Raw genomic sequence first — 19,136 nt, 5'->3', positions numbered from 1 at the left:
ATTTAATCTTATTCGCACCACTGAATTTTCCCTATGTTACCAGTCATTTGTGAGAATGCCCTTATTTGTTTTTTGAGAAATATCTCTTTCATCCAGGAGTGGCAAGTGTATATATAATAGTAGTAGTCTAGTAGAGAATTCAGTTTTGTGAAAATGCCCTTATTTGTTGCGATTGCGATGTGTTGGTGTTTGTAAATGCTTGTTTACTCATACAAGTGCAAGTTTGAAATTGTAAGTTATATGGCTTCTTTCAACCCCTCTTATCTTATCCACCTCTTTTAAATGACTACAGTTCTTTGATTTAGCTGTTTTGATGCTACCTAATCATCTGGTGTTATAACATGTTGGAAATTAGGAGAATTTGCATAAGATGTAGTGACAAACTTATAACTCTTAACTTAACAGAGAATGGATGTGATTCTTTATGATGCTATGAGAAATTTTCTTAGGGTGTTCCAAATTTATTTTGTCCATTTGCATAAAGCATGATTATAATGCATCTAATCTAATCATTCTCATAAACTCTCATTCACCTATGTAACAATCTGGATGAAGAGGACCAAAAATGTGCATTAATTGAGTTCTCTATTATATTCTTTTGGTCTTTTTATTTTATTATATAAACGAAATAGATCAACAATGATGATCGAATTGCTATTGGTGTGAACAGTTTTGGCTCAGTAGTATGTTAGTGCATGATAGTAATGCTTGTGACTTTGTTAGCTAAAATTTAACACATTCACATGGAATTTAAACACTATTTCTTCATCATATTCAAATGGGGAGGCTTTGAAACACTGCTTATATTGGTAGACTAATCAACCAGTGGATGGATAGCTATATATCAATTCATGATAGCAACTTATCTCAAACAAATCATCTTACATATCTACCCTATTTTTTTTAAAGAAAGAAAAATTGCATTCAGAACACAGGAAAATCATAAGCCACATTTTCATTCAATCAACCTACATTAATGATAATTAATTCCAAGTTTTGAATGTTCGAAGCTAGTCAAAATTCTAATAAAAAAGTTCACAGCTTTTTCTTGCGTCTTTTAATTCTTTCTACACCATTTAGAATGTCACTGTTATAACTTACATACACGGCCTAGAAAGGCGTTTTTAACTTAGTTAAGTAATAATAAAAAAGGGGGAAAATGAGGTATTATAAGAAAAGCAATATATATGGCAACAAAGATGTCCTAAATCAGAGTACAGAAAAATTTGTGAAAGTTTTGAAAGTTAGATGGAGTGTAGCGATTGGATACTACTCTTTCTTGAACTTTAGCATGGTTGGAAGCAAATCTTACTAAAGATATTTTGTGTATTTTGCAGAAAGTATTATAGCTGGAGCTATGACTGGTGTTATCGTCGAAGCAACTCTATACCCAATTGATATAGTAAAAAGTCGACTCCAGGTAAGTTGACTTAATGATTCTATTTTTAACCATTTCCAGAAAGAAATTTTATCTTGACACTTTTTTTAGGTTTCTAAAATACATCCACATTTGAATACCTATGATCAAGCACCCATAATCAATTATTAGACATGGATAAAAGCAAAATTCATTTCTCTAAAACTCAACATCAAAATATGTTAAATATTATAAATGTATTTTAATTTATTATATAATGTTTTTGTTGCAAAATGTCCACCGAACCAACATTTATTAAAGGTAGTGTTACACCTCCTACTTCGATGGATTTTGAAAATTCGAGAGTTGGAGCTTCAAGCCAAACAAAGGGGACTACTAGGAAAAGAAAAGCCACTCTTTAAAGGTCCAAAGTTTGGTCTCACTTCACTAAGATTATTAATAGTAAGGGTGCAAGTAAGGCTAAATGTAATTATTGTCAAAAGGAATTTTGTTGTGATATGAAAAAAAAATGGTATAGGTTCATTGAAATATCATATTGGTTCATGTAAGAAAAATCCTAGTAATGTTGTTAACACTGGTCAAGGACAACTAGTTTTACCTAGAAAGGGAGTTGAAGAGGGGAAAGGGAATCTTTCAACTTGGAGATTTGATCGAGAAGCATGTAGGAAAGGATTAGCACAAATGATTGTGATTAATGAATTACCTTTCAAGTTTGTTGAAAGTGAAGGCTTTAAGAAATTTATTTTTGTGACATGTCCTAGGTTTTATATTCTTTCACGAACTACTATGACTAGGGATGTTTATCAACTATATTTAGATGAAAGGGTCAAGATAAAACAACTTTTGAGAAGTTCTTGTTCTAGAGTTTGCTTAACTACTGGCACATGGACTTCTTTGCAAAAATTTAATTATTTGTGTATCACCGCTCACTTTTTTTCTAACAATTAGAAATTGAATAAAAAGATTTTAAACTTCTGTCCAATTTCTAGTCATAAGGGTGAGTCCATTGGGATGGTGATTGAGAAATGCTTGTTAAATTGGGGGATTGATAAGTTGTTTACTGTTACTGTTGATAATGCAAGTTCAAATAATGTTGTTTCTGGTTATTTGAGAAAGAAATTTAACCCTCGAAGGGGTTTAGTTCAAAATGGTAAATATCTTCATATGAGAAGCATGGCACACATTGTGAATTTAATTGTTGTTAAAGGCTTAAAGGAAATTAAAAAATCTGTTGAACGTGTTAGAAGGGCTGTTAGATATGTGAGACAATCTCCAGCTAGATTACAAAAGTTTAAGGAGTGTGTTGTGGTGGAAAGATAGAGTGCAAAAAGATGTTGTGTCTTGATGTTTGTACTAGGTGGAACTCGACCTACTTAATGTTAGACACTGCTCAGAATTTTGAAAGAGCTTTTGAGAGATTTGAGGAGTAAGATACAAACTTTAGGGCTGGAATTGAAAAGGGAGAGGGTTGCCCTAGTATGGATGATTGGGCTAATGTTAAAAACTTGAGGGATTTCTTGGAAAACTTTTATGAAATCACTTTGCGTATATCTGGCACTTTATATGTCACGTCCAATAATTTTTTTGACGAGCTTTCTGAAATTGATATTCTTTTACGAGATGCTCAGTTAAATAGTAATGTTGATTTCAATGTTATAACCATCAAGATAAAAGAGAAGTATGATAAGTATTGGGGTGATATTGATAAGATGAATTTGCTTATGTTTGTTGCTTGTGTTTTAGTTCCTAGACAAAAACTAAAGTATCTTGAATTTGCACTTAGTGAAATGTTTAGTTCTGAAAAAGCTTTTGAAATGATGCAAAACTTGAAGGAATTTTTGTATGAATTGTTTGATAAGTATAAGCCTCCACTTTATAGTACTTGTAGCCAATCGAGTGTGCCAACACATGTTTCTCTTGGTGAACCACAACAAAAAATGAAAAGACGAACGCAAGCTTTGTATAAAAAGCGTGAGTTGGAAAATGGTGGTAAGGATAAAACATCTGAGTTTGATAAATATCTAGCTGAGGCTAATGAGGATTTTGTTGAAGATTTTGATATTTTAGTATGGTGGAAAGTGAACAACCCTAGATTTCCCACTCTTTCAAAAATGGCCAGAGATGTGTTAGCTATACCAGTTTCTACGGTTACTTCAAAGTCTGCATTTAGCACCGAGGGACATGTGCTTGATCAATATAAGAGTTCTTTAACTCTTAAAATTGCACAAGCTCTTATGTGTACTCAAGATTGGATTCAAAAATCATCATCACAAGAAGACATCAAAAAGATTGAAGAATAAATCCAAGAGCTTGACAAGATTGAAAATGGTATATTTATTGTTTTATTTTAATAGTTTCAATTTTTCTACCATATCACTCCTACTTATTTAATTGATTCAATGTTTAAACTTTTCTTGTAATGCATTAGAGCCTACCCTAAATTCATGAGCTTTTGTTGTGAGTTGAAAGGTATGCTTACTATCTTATTCTTGTTAACTTACAATCTATTTATTTGTTTATATTATTTGATTTTTTTTAAAAGCGTATATTTCTGTTATATGCAAATTTTTGCACCTATTTTTTTTGTAGGTATAATGCAAATGGAGATTTTTTGGAGGGAAGAAATGGATACAAATGGAGAATATTAAAGACTTACATTTCAATTATGTGTTAGTATCAAGACTTATGTAATGTTTTTAATTATGTAGTTATTGAATAATTTAATTCGGTTAATTCGGTTGATTCGGTTAATTTTATACTTATTTTAACCAAAAATTAAAAAAACATATAATTTTCAGTTAATTCGGTTAACCGACCGAATTAATCGAAAAAAAATTGGTTTGGTTAATTTTTTTAAAAAGTTCGATTTGGTTAGTTTTTTTTGAAAAAAATTCGGTTCAGTTAACGGTTAAAAGTTTTGAAGGGTTGGTTAATTCGGTTAATGATATTTTAGGCCGGTTAACCGATTGAACACCCGTAGCAAATATCGTGTGATAATTTCAAATCTTAATTAATATCATATTCAAACTTTGAAAAACTTTACTCTTAAAAAGAAATTCAAATTACAACTGGACTCGATTGAATCTAAGCAAACTTTGTCTATGAGTAAGTCTTACCGTAAAAAATATGAGGAAACTAAAATGAAAAATATGGATGCTTTTCGAATTAGTAAGACATTAATGGAATTGAAATTTAATTTTGGCTTGTATAAGAAATAAAATTACAATTGGGCCCTTAAAGGTCTTGAGGAAAACTTGGAAATTTATTTCACCTCAGTTGTGCTTTTTTTATTTTTTTAATATGATGATAAATTTAACTCTCAATATTTATTTATTTATTTGTTAATTTAACTCTTATTAATTTTTTGAGTTAAATTTAACCCTTAACCTTTCAAAAATAATAAGTAAAACATTAATTTTTAATGTTGTTGGCATGGCAGTCCATGGGCACATGATGCCAACATAACATTATTTGTTTTATATATTATGTCAATAAATAATAATTTAAAAATTAAAAATTAAAAGTATAAAAAATTCATAAAAGATAAAAAAAAATATTAGCATGGAATACATGTTCATTGTAATACAGGTTGTTGTATTGAAAATTTTAACATTTTTAGTTAATATTCTCATTAAAAAAATTATTTCAACTCTTTTTTCAAAAGATTGATGGTTTAATTTGACTCTTTTTAAAATATTGAGAATCAAATTTAACTCAGAAAAGAATAAGAACTATGTTAATAAAAATATATAAATATTAAAGACTAAATTTACTATTATATTTTTTTTATTTTTTAATAAGCTATATTTTACTTAGAAGGAGAAACAGAAGAGGTTGTACAATATTTAAATGCATTTTTTGTTACCATTACATCATTGATTAGATTGATTAAATATTTAATAATTTTAGTGGTAAGAAAATTAAGTTTCACATTTCCATATTTATATCATCAATTTTTTTCCATACTAATTAATTTTGACCTAAATTTAATTATATATCTTAACATGAATTTCTATTTCGTCATATATTAATTTTGTCTTTTTAATTTCACAAAATCTTATTTAAACATTCATTAAAATGAATGGTGGTGATGATTGACTATTGCTATTTTTATTACAATATTAAAATAAATTATTTATTCGATTCCACTACTATTGGTAGAGGAATGATAAAATGATAAAGGACTATCTTTAAACCACAACCATACAATTAAGCTGCCTTTATTCCTAGGCTAGGCTAGGCTAGGCTAGGCTTCCACCATTTCTCTCGAACCGAGTGTAGAAAGGGAACTCAAAAAGAAAAAGGTAATGTCCACTGTATTTTGGGCCGGCTTTGGATTTTTTTTTCTGATTTATTTGATCCCGACTATTTCATTCATCTAAGTCGGAAGTAAGTCGGAAGTTCTGCTCAAAAAATAAAAGACATTAAAAAAATAAAATATTTAAAAAATAAGTTTGAATAAAATTAGATACGATATTCTACCTAAGTCTAATTCAACCTAAATATATTATATTATAAATTTAAATTATACATGTTAAATAATAATTATATATATTTATATTAAATTATTAAGTCCATGATCACTCGTTACTCAAAACCTAAAAGAAACTTTCCTAACTAAATAACTCAAACTAAAATATAAAATTTTTAAAAATTATATTTAACATAATAAAATATTTATTTTTATTTTTTAATATAATAAAATATTTATTATATTTATTATAGTGACTTTTAATATAAATACTTTTTTAACGTAATCTTAATGTGTTTAAAATTTGTTATTTTAGCGTTTTTTTAGTGCATTTGGTGTATTATATTATTTAAAAATAATTATTTTTAAATAAAAATTCATCTAAAAAAATCAAATATGAATAAGCCAAATCGGACCCTAACTAACCTTTCTTAAAATACGTCGAGCTTACACAAAAAAAATAAGCCAATTTTTCAAACCTAATCTAAACTTAAAAAATTAATCTGCATATCTTACATGGGCCCGGCTCAATCCAACCCAACCCAACCTATAAACAACTCTAATCTATGTTGATGTAGGTGCTTTATTTTTAAAATAACACAAATGTATAAATGCATTATTTCTCTACAATATAATCAAATACATGCGATTACATGTGGAGAAATACACACAAATTTTATTTATCTCTGTTATTTTTTGTAATAAAATTATAAATACATTATTTAAGATAAATATAAAATATTCAAATAAAAAACAAATGTGATCTTAATAAAAAATTTAATTATATATTTAAATTTAGTTAATTTGATTATATAGTTGACGTTTTTAGTACTTATTTAAAAAAAATGCAAAATGACTTATTTTTAAACTTTTTTATATCCCAATTTATTTAAATTTCTTATCATTAGAAAAAAAAATGCGATTACATGTGCAAAAAGACACACAAATTTTATTTACCTCTGTTATTTTATTTACCTCTGTTATTACTTTTAAAAAATAGAAGATAATTTAAAATTAAAATTCATTATTTGAGAGAAATAGAAAATGTAGAACCTATATTTTACCCGGGCCTTAAAATAAATAAACCAAATTTTGAAAAAAAAATAAAAAAAATCAAAATGCCCATTAAAAGTCCATTTACAAACAAAGCTACCAATCCAATTACAACCCAAAAATTAAAACCTAAAAGAAGCCCAAAAGCTTAGAAACCCTAGCCCACAACCTATTTTCAGAAATTAGAAACTCTAGCCGCAAGCCTCAACCACCCACTTCCAACTACTACCAAGTGGCACATGCCTCCACCACCGTTTGCCTGCCATACAAGAAGAAGAAAAGATAACAAATATATATAATAAAGTTTGTAAATGGCTATAAAGGCCATACTAGAACCGATTGTAAGAGGGGGAATCGATGGTATTTTGAAGAAGAATCGATTGTATTTTGGGGAGAGAAGAGATTAGATTAGAGGGGGTTGTATTACAGAGACTTTTGGGGAGAAATCAAAAGGAGAAAACAAGTTCAAAAGGTGTTTGTCCTTATTTTTATTTTTTTGATCTTCTTTCTATTCGTTCGTTTTATCTATTTTGCAAATATTTTTAACAAAGAAAAAAACTTGTAAAAAATATAAAAAAAGGGAAAGAGGGAAGGATCTTACCGGTGTTCAGTTTTCGAACATCGTGGACGACCGAGGAAGCCACCGCCGAGGATCGGTGGCCGGAAACCGAATGGATTCTTGAGTTCTAGGGTGCTTCTCATTAATTTTTGAAGGTTTTTGGGTCATTTTAACCCCAAATCCGGGCTCTACTCGAGAAGAGAAGCGAAAAAAGGCCTAGGAAGATTTTTCGGTCACCGTGGACGGCGACGCCGCCGTCAGTGACCGGTGACCGGCGTGACGGTTGATGGCCGGTCCGATGACCGGAGGAGGGGAAGGGTTGAGAGAGTTGAGAGCCTTCTCTCTATTTTGAAAAATGAATGTAGGGTGGTAAGGTGGTGTTTTAACTCTTTTTTTTGTTGTTTTTTTTCTTAAAAAAAAAGGTTTTTTATGATAAAAAAAAAAGAGAGAAAATAAAGTATGGTTTTAATTAATAATAAAAACAAAATAGTATGGGGAAATGGTTTCAATTAATAATAAAAACAAAATAGTATGGGGGAATAGTTTTAATTAATAATAAAACAAAATAGTATGGGGGAATAGTTTTAATTAATAATAAAACAAAATAGCATGGGGGGAGTGGAATCAACTTTTTTGCTTGGGACCATGCATGTTACCTTTAATTGGGTAATTTGCGCAATTGGTCCCCTCCTTTGTGCTAGTCTTCAATCGGGTCATATTTAAGTTTTATATTATTTTAAATTGGCCCTGTAGTCTGTGTGCTATTTCAATTTGCCCACTTTGCGCGGTATTTTAAGATTTGGGGCATTTTTAATTTTAGATCTCGGACATTTATACGCAATTAATTTTAGCCCAAAATTATGTTTCAATAATTTGTTTTACTTGTAAGTTATCTCTTGGATTTTGTTTCTTCTCTCAATTAAGTTTCAGTTATTCTTTTTAGAATAAATATGTTTCTACATATTATTTTGATTTCATACTTTTGTAATTATTTTTTTTCTCTTTTCTTTTTTTTTTTCACGTGCATGCTTGTTTATATGAAATACCTTTATATTATTATTACTACTATATGTATATATTTATAATATTACTAATAGTTTATTTTTTACATTATTATGTATATACCATGAAAATATTTTAATATTATATTATGTATACATTATATATATATATCTTTTAATATTGTATTTTTATTGTTTTGCATATGCCCTAATATTATATCGTTTATATATTTTTTTTATTTCCCATATTATCTTACTTTATATATTTTTTAACTATATCATGTATATGCTACTACTATATATCTATTTATGTAGTATTATTAATAGTTGTTTCTAATAGTATGATTATTTCTAATATGTATATATTATGTATTTACCTTCAATATTATATACCGTATATTTCTAATACTATTACGTTATTACTACTATTACACTATTATTATATTTTTACCCATTACTCTTTAAATACACTTGTTTTACCTTTTACTCTTCACTCACTATATATATTGTTTACTTATCTATATATTCACATACATATATATAATTTCACACATCATTCCAAAATTTTTATTTGTATTATTACTATTAATATTATTATTATCTTCACTATACTATCATTCTTTAGTCTTACATAATGATTGTTTATTTATTACTATTTTTTTTCATCTCGAATATTTCCTAGCTTATTTGTTATTATCTTTTTATTCGTTTTATTCATTTATTTGTTACCTCGAAATAAGATTTTTTGCAAATAAGGCAATGCTTAGTGTTTGGAAATTTCGAGAAAGCAGTGCCCTAACTTATTGGGTTGCCACTTTTCTCGTTGAATTCGAATAATTAAGTACCCTTCTAAGTTTTTAGAGGTTTTCTAAATGCAAGCCACTATCTTGGAATTTCAAAGCAATATGTCCTAACTTATTGGATATAGCGTTTTGCTGTTTCGAGATAGGAATTTCAAAAAAGGGATAACTTAATGTCAATGCTTTGACGCTAATGAATCCCAATTTTCAAAGTTAAAATACTTTAAAGAGGACTACATCTTAAATTTTTTTTCTTTCGACATTAAAGACATTTGATAATCAATTAGGTACCAATTTTTGGGCGTTACGAGGGTGCTAATCCTTCCTCGTACGTAACCGAATCCCGAACCCGTTCTTTTATTTCATGGACGAAAACTAATGATTTTAAAACAAAATGTTTTAAAGGTGATCCAATCACACCCAAAAAGATTGGTGGCGACTCCCGTTTTTGTTTTTTAAAATCGATTCCCATTTTCCAAAACTCGATCTGATAATGGTTTCGACAGCTTGGCGACTCCGCTGGGGATGTAATAAGAGAGTCAGGCCATGTAATTGATTATCTCTTGTCTTAATGTCGGAAATTAAAAATTTTAAAATTTAATCCTCTTTGCATTACATGTGTTTGTATTATTACATGCTATATTTTGATCGCATTGCATTTTACATGACCATTGTGGTCACACCCTTAAGTGGGAGTGAGAAGCTACGCCTTCGTGAAGTTTTCGCCTCCGTGCAGGATAATGGATCACTTTCGGGATACATCCGTACCTATGGTTTCGTGATATTTTCATCTCCGTGTAGCCATAGGGAAATGTATTCCCTTGAACTGAACTCGATTCAAATGAGCCTATAATGGGTGAGGATCGAGGAATCTGCTGGTTCGGGTACCTCAAACTTTAGAACCAACGCCATGTCGAAGGACCGTATAAGCCCAACTTAGACATTACCCTTATAAGTTATCATTGAAATTTTTTGATATTATGTGATACTGACTATCTCTTTTCTTTTGCTTGCATGTCATTTTGCATTTACAAAGATATCGATTCATGGTCAGTTTCTAAGTTAGGAAGTTTTATTATGGAGAACGGACTTCTTGATAAAGTGGAAGGCAATGTTAACGTCCACAGATGGTCCGAGCAAACTCAACTAGAAAAGGGAGACAGTATAGCTATAGGATATGTGTTGGAGCTGCCAGATTATACTCGTATAAGTGTCACACAGAATAATCTCCAAGAGTTTAAGGAAATTTGGGATCAGTGGGGCAAAGAGACTAAGCAATTATTCTACGGTAACTATGGAGACTTACCTTACTTGCTTGATGTTCAGATAGACGAGCACTTATTCAGAGCCCTTACTCAGTTTTGGAACCCGGCGTACAGTTGCTTCACTTTTGGAGAAGTAGACATGGTACCTACTGTGGAAGAGTACACTGCTTTACTTCGTTGTCCCCGGTTTCAGAATGATAGGATCTATTCCCGAGCTCCTTGTGTCCCTACCTTTTGGAAGAAATTGATGATTATTACGGGGATTAGCGAGCAGTGGGTCATGGCCCAAATTAAAGAAAAGGGTGAGTGCAAGTGCATTTCGTGGGATGCTTTGAAAGATTTGATTTTGACACACCCTGATGAGACAAAGAAGATAGATGTTTTTGCCCTAAGTTTATATGGATTGATGGTCTTCCCTAGGGATTTGGGATATGTGGATGAGGCAACCACGGATCTTTTTCATTGACTCAGTAAAAAGGTCACTTCTGTCCCTGCAATTTTGGCGGAAACATTTAGGTCTTTAGGTGCATGTAGGAGGGCTGGTGTTGGCAGGTTTATAGGGTGTGCTCAGTTGCTTTTGGCTCTGTTCTACAGTCATTTTCGGTTGATAGATAGGGTGGTTTGTAGGGTTTACTTTGAGTATTATTCACCGTTGAAAGATATAGTAGCTTCAACTAGGAGAGTTAATGTTTCAGAAGAGAATTGGATATGTAACATTCCGAAATAGGGCCTAAACGGAACAGTGGTTGCGAAACCACAAATTTGAGGTAGAAAAAAATTTATTTTATTATTATTTTGAGGTTCATGGTATGATTACATGATTGTGCGAAAATTTCGTGATAAAATTCTATGCATAAAGTGCTTAAGTTGAGGTTAGGACTAAATCGAATAATTTGCAAAACTTGCATTCTAGAAGTTTCTAGTATGAAATTATTTTGGAATATTAATTAGGAGATCTTAAATGATAATTTGACCAATTTTAAGTTCATGGACAAAATTAGGACATGGAAGGAATTTTTGAAAGTTTAGTAAGGAGGGGTATTTTGGTCATTTGGTTATTAACATTAATAAAAAGGTAAAAAGATGATAAAATTGTATCATCTTCTTCAAGTTACTAGCCGAACCTTACCTCTCTCCATAGCTGGGGTTTCTTCAACTTTCAAGCTTTATAGTAAGTGATTCCAAGCCCCGTTTTTAATGATCTTTACTTTTTTTAAGTCCCGGTAGCTCGATAAAGCTTATGCTAGCAATAATTTAAGTTAGGAATCAAATTTGGAAAAATACCCATAGGTGAAATTTGTGTATTTTGATGTTTTATGATGGAATATGAGGCTTTAAATTATGTTAGACAACTTGTGCTACTTGGTTTTAAGTGAAAACGAGTAAAAAGGCTTAATCGGTAAAAATACCTAATAGTCGTAAGTACATGTTAGTGTGTGAATTTGATGTTGTCATAGAAGGGAAAAATGATCAGTATGTCATAAAACATAAGAAAATAGGATGAAGTTTAATTTACGAGCCTTGGGGCAAAAGTGCAAATATGTGAAAGTTTAGGGGCAAAAATGTGATTTTGCCAAAGTTTGAGTAAAGGGTTGTTTTGATAAATGTTGATATTAAATAAGCTAAATTTGCTATTATAGATCAAGAAGAGCGAAATTCGGGAGTAGATCGGGGAAAAGAAAAAGTAAAGGACTAAATTGTAAACTTTAGTCACATTTTGTATCGAGGTAAGTTTACAGTAAATAAATGCAATATTCTTTTATTTTACATTATTATTGTCAATTTCCAGCATTTATATATTTATGTTATGAAAATATTTAAAGTCGAATTTAAGGTGAAGTGATAGAGGAAAAGTGTTAGAAAGCCCCGGTTGAACCCTAGGAATGTTAGGATATTAGGGTTGACAGGACAGAACAGAAATGAGCCATGTAAGTCCATATTAGAAATATGGCTTTGGAGACAGGATTGAGCCATGTAAGTCCATATTATATATGGCATTGGAGACAGGAATAATTCATATAAGTCCATGTCAAAGACATGGCATTGGCAGGGTATTGATAGACAGGAATGACCCTAGTATCCTTAGTATTCCGAGTGGTTCAACAGGTCAGAATACGAGTTAAATTACAGTGAATTAACAGCAAAGGAAAAGTAGATTATATTTATGAAAAAGGAAAGGTCAGGTAAGAAAGAAGGTAAGGGAATAAAGAAGAAGATAGAAATTGAGAAGTAAAGAAATTTATGATGTTAGATGATATTATGCATAATTATCCATTATGTTGAATGTTGTGATTTATTTGCTTGTAAGCTTACTAAGCCTAGTGCTTAATCTCTTTATTTTCTTCTTCTTATAGTACTTATCTAGCCACTCGGGGATTGAAGGAAACGTCGAAGGCCGATCACACTATCAAAGAAATAACTCAGTATAATTAGACGTTTTGTTTTGTGTATGACATGTATAGAAACTTAGCTACTTTTGGTATAATATGAACAATGAATGATGTGTAAATACTTGCTAGTGATTAGCTAATAAAAATGGCCGATGATATGCATGTTTATTAATATGTATGATTGAATGGTGATTATCACATGAAAATTATGAAAAATGTGAAAGTAACCTAAAAACAGATTCAAGTAACAGAAATGACGTAACTTTGAAAAATCACTAAAAATTGTAGAAACATAGTTTGAAGATTAATAATATATTAAATTTAAGCTTATTATGTCTATTTTCTTATGGAATAAGAAAAATAGGTAAAGGTATTATATTATATGATATATCTGAGTTTTAGTGAAACAGGGTCAGAGCGATTTCTGGATCTCCTGTTTCAACTTTGGAAATTCACCATAAATTGTAAAAAACTAATTAGAAGTTTTACTTTATATGGTTATAATCCTTGTTGAGTCTAGTTTTAAGAGAAACAAACGGCTTAGTGATATGAATTTTGTACAGGAAGAAACATGGTTCGTAGCAAGAAGAGGTTAGTGTAGTCAAGTTTTGAAACAAGGGAAACTTTAACTAATAAACTGTACTAATTGGCCAAGTCAAAAATCTATGAAAAAAATTAGTGGATAGATATATGAGTCTAGTTTCAGGAAAAATTTACGGATCTTAATTTTGAGTTTTGGAACTCAAGATATGAATTTTTAGGCGACTACGACGCAGAATGGCAGCACATTCTGAAAAGCTTAAATAAACAATTTAAAACTATTTAAGTGATAGATTAAGTTTAGTAATGCCTCGTGCTCGATTCTGGAAACAGTCTCTGCTAAGGAGTGTCACATTTATTGGTATCAGAGCAGGTTTAGTCAGTTCTCGGAACAGTTAGTGTGAGAAAAAGTCTGGCTATACATGCCATACTTGTATTTTGATAGTGTGACGACTCCTGACAATTTTTTTTAATAAACATTTTGTTTTATAGTAATGGATCCCGGGCGAGCTAGTGATGATGATGTAGAAAGTAATGCGCCTGCTTCCACAGAAGGGGCAGCGTCATCTGAGAATAGGCCAGTAATAGTTGATCAGGGAGGAGTGACTCAAGAAGCTCTCTTCCGAGCTTTGAATGATTTATTTGCCGAGTTCGTTCGTACGAATCCGGAAGTTAGACCTCCACCCCCTCATGATTCTCAGGCTACCCATGCAGCTCAAGCTTCCCCAGTCACAGGTACAATGGTAAGAGAAAAGCCACCAGTTGATAGAATCAGGAAACAAGGGGCAGAAGAGTTCCGAGCAACAAAAGATGATGATGCAGAAAGAGCAGAATTTTGGTTAGAAAATACTATCAGAGTCTTTGACGAATTATCTTGTACACCCGAGGAGTGTATGAAATGTGTAGTATCACTTCTTAGAGACTCAGCCTACTACTGGTGGAAGACACTTGTATCAGTTGTACCGAAAGAGAGGGTCACTTGGGATTTCTTTCAGGAAGAATTTCGTAAAAAGTACATCAGTCAGAAGTTTATTGACCAGAAAAGAAAGGAATTCCTGGAATTGAAACAAGGCAATATGACGGTGACCGATTATGAGCGTGAATTTGTCAGGCTCAGTAAATATGCTCAAGAATGTGTGTCCACAGAGGCTATCATGTGTAAAAGGTTTGAGGATGGGTTAAATGATGATATCCGACTGTCAGTGGGTGTCCTAGAAATAAAACAGTTTGTTATATTAGTTGAGAGAGCCTGTAAGGCAGAGGAGCTATTAAAAAGAAAAGGCAAAGTTAAGACAGAGACAGAAGATACAAAGAAGAGACAGATGAGCAGATCATTTCAGGCTACATCCAAGAGGCCCAAAGAGTTTTCTACCAGATCTAGCTTTTATGCAGGGCAATCTAGTCAGAATAGAGGTAGCAGATTTAAGGATCCGAAGGCTCAGACCACCTCGACTACGAGTGTAGGTAATGTCAGACATGGTAGATCAGGGTGTCCACGGTGTGGTAGACTTCATTATGGTCCTTGTCGGGCAGGCGAAAATGTTTGCTATAAATGTGGTGCTCCAGATCATTTTGTACGAGAATGTCCAGAAGTGGCTAGCCGAGAGGTAACACAGAGTGCTAGATCCGGAAATGCTCCTACTAGAGGCAGATCACCGAGGCAACTAGGAGTAGGAGCAAGTAACAGAGGTACCTCTAGAGATTCGGCTGTGAGACCAGATGTTAGAGCCCCTGCAAGGACTTATGCTATTCGTTCACGCGAAGAGGCATCCTCTCCCGATGTGATTACGGGTACATTTTCTCTACATGATATTAATGTCATTGCTCTGATTGATCCAGGTTCGACTCATTCTTATGTTTGTATGAAATTGATGCCTAGTATAGGTATGCCTATAGAATCTACAAAATTTGTGATTAAAGTATCGAATCCATTAGGCAAGCATGTATTAGTAGATAAAGTATGTAGAAATTGTCCTTTAATGATTAGAGGCTACTGTTTTCCGGCCGATCTCATGCTATTGCCATTTGATGAGTTTGATGTGATTCTTGGTATGGATTGGTTGACTACTCATGATGTGATAGTGAATTGTGGAAAGAAATTCATTGAGTTGAAGTGTGAAAATGGTGAAATTCTTCGGGTTAATTCAGAAGAGTCAGATAGTTCATTTCCCATAATTTCTGTTATGTCTGCTCAGAAATACTTGAGAAAAGGGTATGAAGCTTATCTTGCTTTTGTGTTGAACACTAAAGATCCAGAATTGAAAATTGAATCAGTGCCTGTGGTATGTAAGTTTCCCGATGTGTTTCCGGAAGAACTACCAGGTTTGCCTCCTGTTAGAGAAGTTGAGTTTGGTATTGAGTTTATTCCAGGTACCACGCCCATTTCTATTGCTCCTTATAGAATGACTCTATTGGAATTGAAAGAATTGAAAGCTCAGTTGCAGGAATTAACAGATAAAGGCTTTGTAAGACCCAGTAGCTCACCATGGGGTGCACCAGTGCTATTTGTGAAAAAAAAAGATGGATCGATGAGATTGTGCATAGATTATCGGCAACTTAACAAGGTAACAGTAAAGAACAAGTATCCATTGCCTAGAATTGATGATTTGTTTGATCAATTGAAGGGAGCTACTGTGTTTTCCAAGATAGATTTGAGATCCGGATACTATCAGTTGCGAGTTAAAGAGTCAGATGTCCTGAAGACTGCTTTCCGGACTAGGTATGGTCATTATGAGTTCCTTGTGATGCCATTTGGCTTGACTAATACTCCTGCCATTTTCATGGACTTAATGAACCGAATTTTTAGACCATACTTAGATAAGTTTGTAGTTGTGTTCATTGATGATATTTTGATTTATTCTCATGATGAGACTGAGCATGCAGAGTATTTGAGAACAGTTTTACAAATTCTGAAAGATAATCAGTTGTATGCCAAGTTCAGCAAAAGTGAGTTCTGGTTACAAGAAGTTGGATTTCTTGGACATATTGTCTCAGGTGAAGGTATTAAGGTTGATACGAGTAAGATTTCAGCCATTGTTGATTGGAAGCCTCCTAGAAATGTATCAGAAGTTAGAAGTTTTCTTGGTCTTGCCGGATATTATAGACGATTTGTGGAGGGATTTTCCATGATAGCTACCCCGTTGACGAGACTGCTACGGAAGGATGTTAAGTTTGAATGGACTGAGAAGTGCCAACAAAGTTTTGACAAGTTAAAGGCATTGTTGACGGAAGCTCCTATCTTAGTACAGCCGGAACCGGGTAAAGAATTTATGATTTACAGTGATGCATCCTTGAATGGGCTTGGTTGTGTACTCATGCAGGAAGGAAAGGTAATTGCTTATGCCTCTAGACAATTGAAGCCACATGAGAAAAATTATCCGACACATGATTTAGAGCTAGCTGCTATTGTATTTGCATTGAAGATTTGGAGACATTATTTGTATGGTGAAAGGTGCCGGATATTTACCGATCATAAAAGCTTGAAATACTTGATGACTCAAAAAGACTTGAATTTGAGGCAAAGAAGATGGTTGGAATTGCTTAAAGATTATGAGTTAGTGATTGATTATCACCCAGGTAAGGTAAATGTAGTTGCTGACGCTTTAAGCAGGAAACTTTTATTTACATTGCGAGCTTTGAATACCAATTTAGCCATGTCAGATGATGGTTCTATTTTAGCTGAATTTAGAGCTAAACTGGTATTTCTTGAAGAGATTTGTGAAGCTCAGAAAGATGATAATGAGTTACAAGCTAAAAGAGTTCAATGTGAGTCAGGCATAGAATCAGATTTCTGGATTGGTTCTGATGGTTGTTTGATGTTTAGAGACAGAATTTGTGTACCAAAGAATGATGAGCTTATTCGAAAGATTTTACAGGAAGCACATAGCAGTTCTTTATCTATTCATCCAGGCAGTACAAAAATGTATAATGATTTGAAGAAATTGTATTGGTGGGTAGGAATGAAAAGAGATATTTCAGAGTTTGTTTCTAGATGCTTGATTTGTCAACAGGTAAAGGCCGAACATCAGGTACCCTCAGGATTATTGCAACCTGTGCTAGTTCCGAAATGGAAATGGGACAGAGTTACTATAGATTTTGTGACAGGATTGCCGTTAACACTGAAAAAGAAAGATGCAGTATGGGTTGTGATTGATAAGCTAACTAAGTCGGCTCATTTTATCCCAATCCGTATGGATTATTCACTTGACAAGTTGGTCGAGTTATACATTTCAGAGATAGTTAGACTACATGGAGTGCCATTATCGATCATTTCAGACAGAGATCCAAGATTTACTTCACGGTTCTGGAAGAAGTTACAAGAGGCTTTAGGTACGAAGTTGAGTTTTAGTACGGCTTTTCACCCTCAGACCGATGGTCAGTCAGAGAGAGTTATTCAGGTACTTGAAGATATGCTTAGATGTTGTGTATTAGAATTTCAAGGTAGTTGGGAAAAATACTTACCATTGGTAGAGTTTGCCTACAATAATAGTTATCAGTCAAGTTTGAAGATGGAACCTTATGAAGCTTTGTATGGACGTAAATGCCGCACACCTTTATATTGGACAGAGCTTAAAGAAAGCCAAATTTACGGGGTTGATCTACTTAAAGAAACAGAAGAAAAAGTGAAAGTTATCAGAAATTGTTTAAAAGCAGCTTCAGACAGGCAGAAGTCGTATGCAGATTTAAAAAGAAAAGAGATCGAATATCAAGTTGGTGACAAAGTTTTTTTGAAAGTATCCCCGTGGAAGAAAGTTCTCAGATTTGGCAAGAAAGGCAAACTAAGTCCACGTTTTATTGGACCGTTTGTAGTGATTGAGAGAGTCGGACCATTAGCATATCGGTTAGCTTTGCCGATTGAGTTAGAGAAGATTCATAATGTATTTCATTTGTCTATGCTACGTCGTTATCGTTCAGATCCGTCACATGTGATTTCTCAGACAGAGGTTGAGATTCAGCCAGACATGACTTACGGTGAAGAACCGGTAAAGATTCTAGCTCGAGAGGTAAAGCAATTAAGGAACAAAAGTATTGTACTTGTGAAAGTACTATGGAATAGACATGGGGTAGACGAGGCTACATGGGAACCCGAAGAGGCTATGCGAAAACAGTACCCATATCTCTTCACAAGTATGATTTTCGGGATGAAAATCCCTAAAGGGGGAGAAATGTAACATTCCGAAATAGGGCCTAAACGGAATAGTGGTTGCGAAACCACAAATCCGAGGTAGAAAAAATTTATTTTATTATTATTTTGAGGTTCATGGTATGATTACATGATTGTGCGAAAATTTCGTGATAAAATTCTATGCATAAAGTGCTTAAGTTGAAGTTAGGGACTAAATCGAATAATTTGCAAAACTTGCATTCTAGAAGTTTTTAGTATGAAATTATTTTGGAATATTAATTAGGAGATCTTAAATGGTAATTTAACCAATTTTAAGTTCATGGACAAAATTAGGACATGGAAGGAATTTTTGAAAGTTTAGTAAGGAGGGGTATTTTGGTCATTTGGTTATTAACATTAATAAAAAGGTAAAAAGATGATAAAATTGTATCATCTTCTTCAAGTTACCACCCGAACCTTACCTCTCTCCATAGCTGGGGTTTCTTCAACTTTCAAGCTTTATAGTAAGTGATTCCAAGCCCCGTTTTTAATGATCTTTACGTTTTTTAAGTCCC

General features: G+C 32.6%; 1 protein-coding gene and 1 long non-coding RNA gene across 2 annotated transcripts; one reads left to right on the top strand and one right to left on the bottom strand.

Moving 5' to 3' along the window:
* Positions 1–2,856: 2,856 nt before the first annotated feature.
* Positions 2,857–3,678, top strand: LOC107960934 (zinc finger BED domain-containing protein RICESLEEPER 2-like). Its single transcript, XM_016897183.1, has one exon. It carries the CDS (start codon positions 2,857–2,859, stop codon positions 3,676–3,678), a length of 822 nt encoding a protein of 273 aa, XP_016752672.1.
* Positions 3,679–6,853: 3,175 nt separating this feature from the next.
* LOC121229644 (uncharacterized) lies at positions 6,854–7,895 on the bottom strand. The gene is made up of 2 exons (XR_005927498.1): positions 7,504–7,895; positions 6,854–7,161 (listed from the first exon to the last, which is right to left on the bottom strand). It is a non-coding gene; the product is annotated as an uncharacterized lncRNA (long non-coding RNA).
* Between the last annotated feature and the right edge of the window lie 11,241 nt (positions 7,896–19,136).

The sequence above is a fragment of the Gossypium hirsutum genome, chromosome A05 (assembly GCF_007990345.1).
Source record: "Gossypium hirsutum isolate 1008001.06 chromosome A05, Gossypium_hirsutum_v2.1, whole genome shotgun sequence".
NCBI lineage: Eukaryota > Viridiplantae > Streptophyta > Magnoliopsida > Malvales > Malvaceae > Gossypium > Gossypium hirsutum.
The sequence above is the reverse complement of the archived record's forward strand: the minus strand, read 5'-3'. Positions and strand labels throughout refer to the sequence as shown.

Coding starts and splice junctions, on each gene's coding strand:
- LOC107960934 (XM_016897183.1), top strand. CDS start 2,857: ATGGATGATTGGGCTAATGTTAAAAACTTGAGGGATTTCTTGGAAAAC.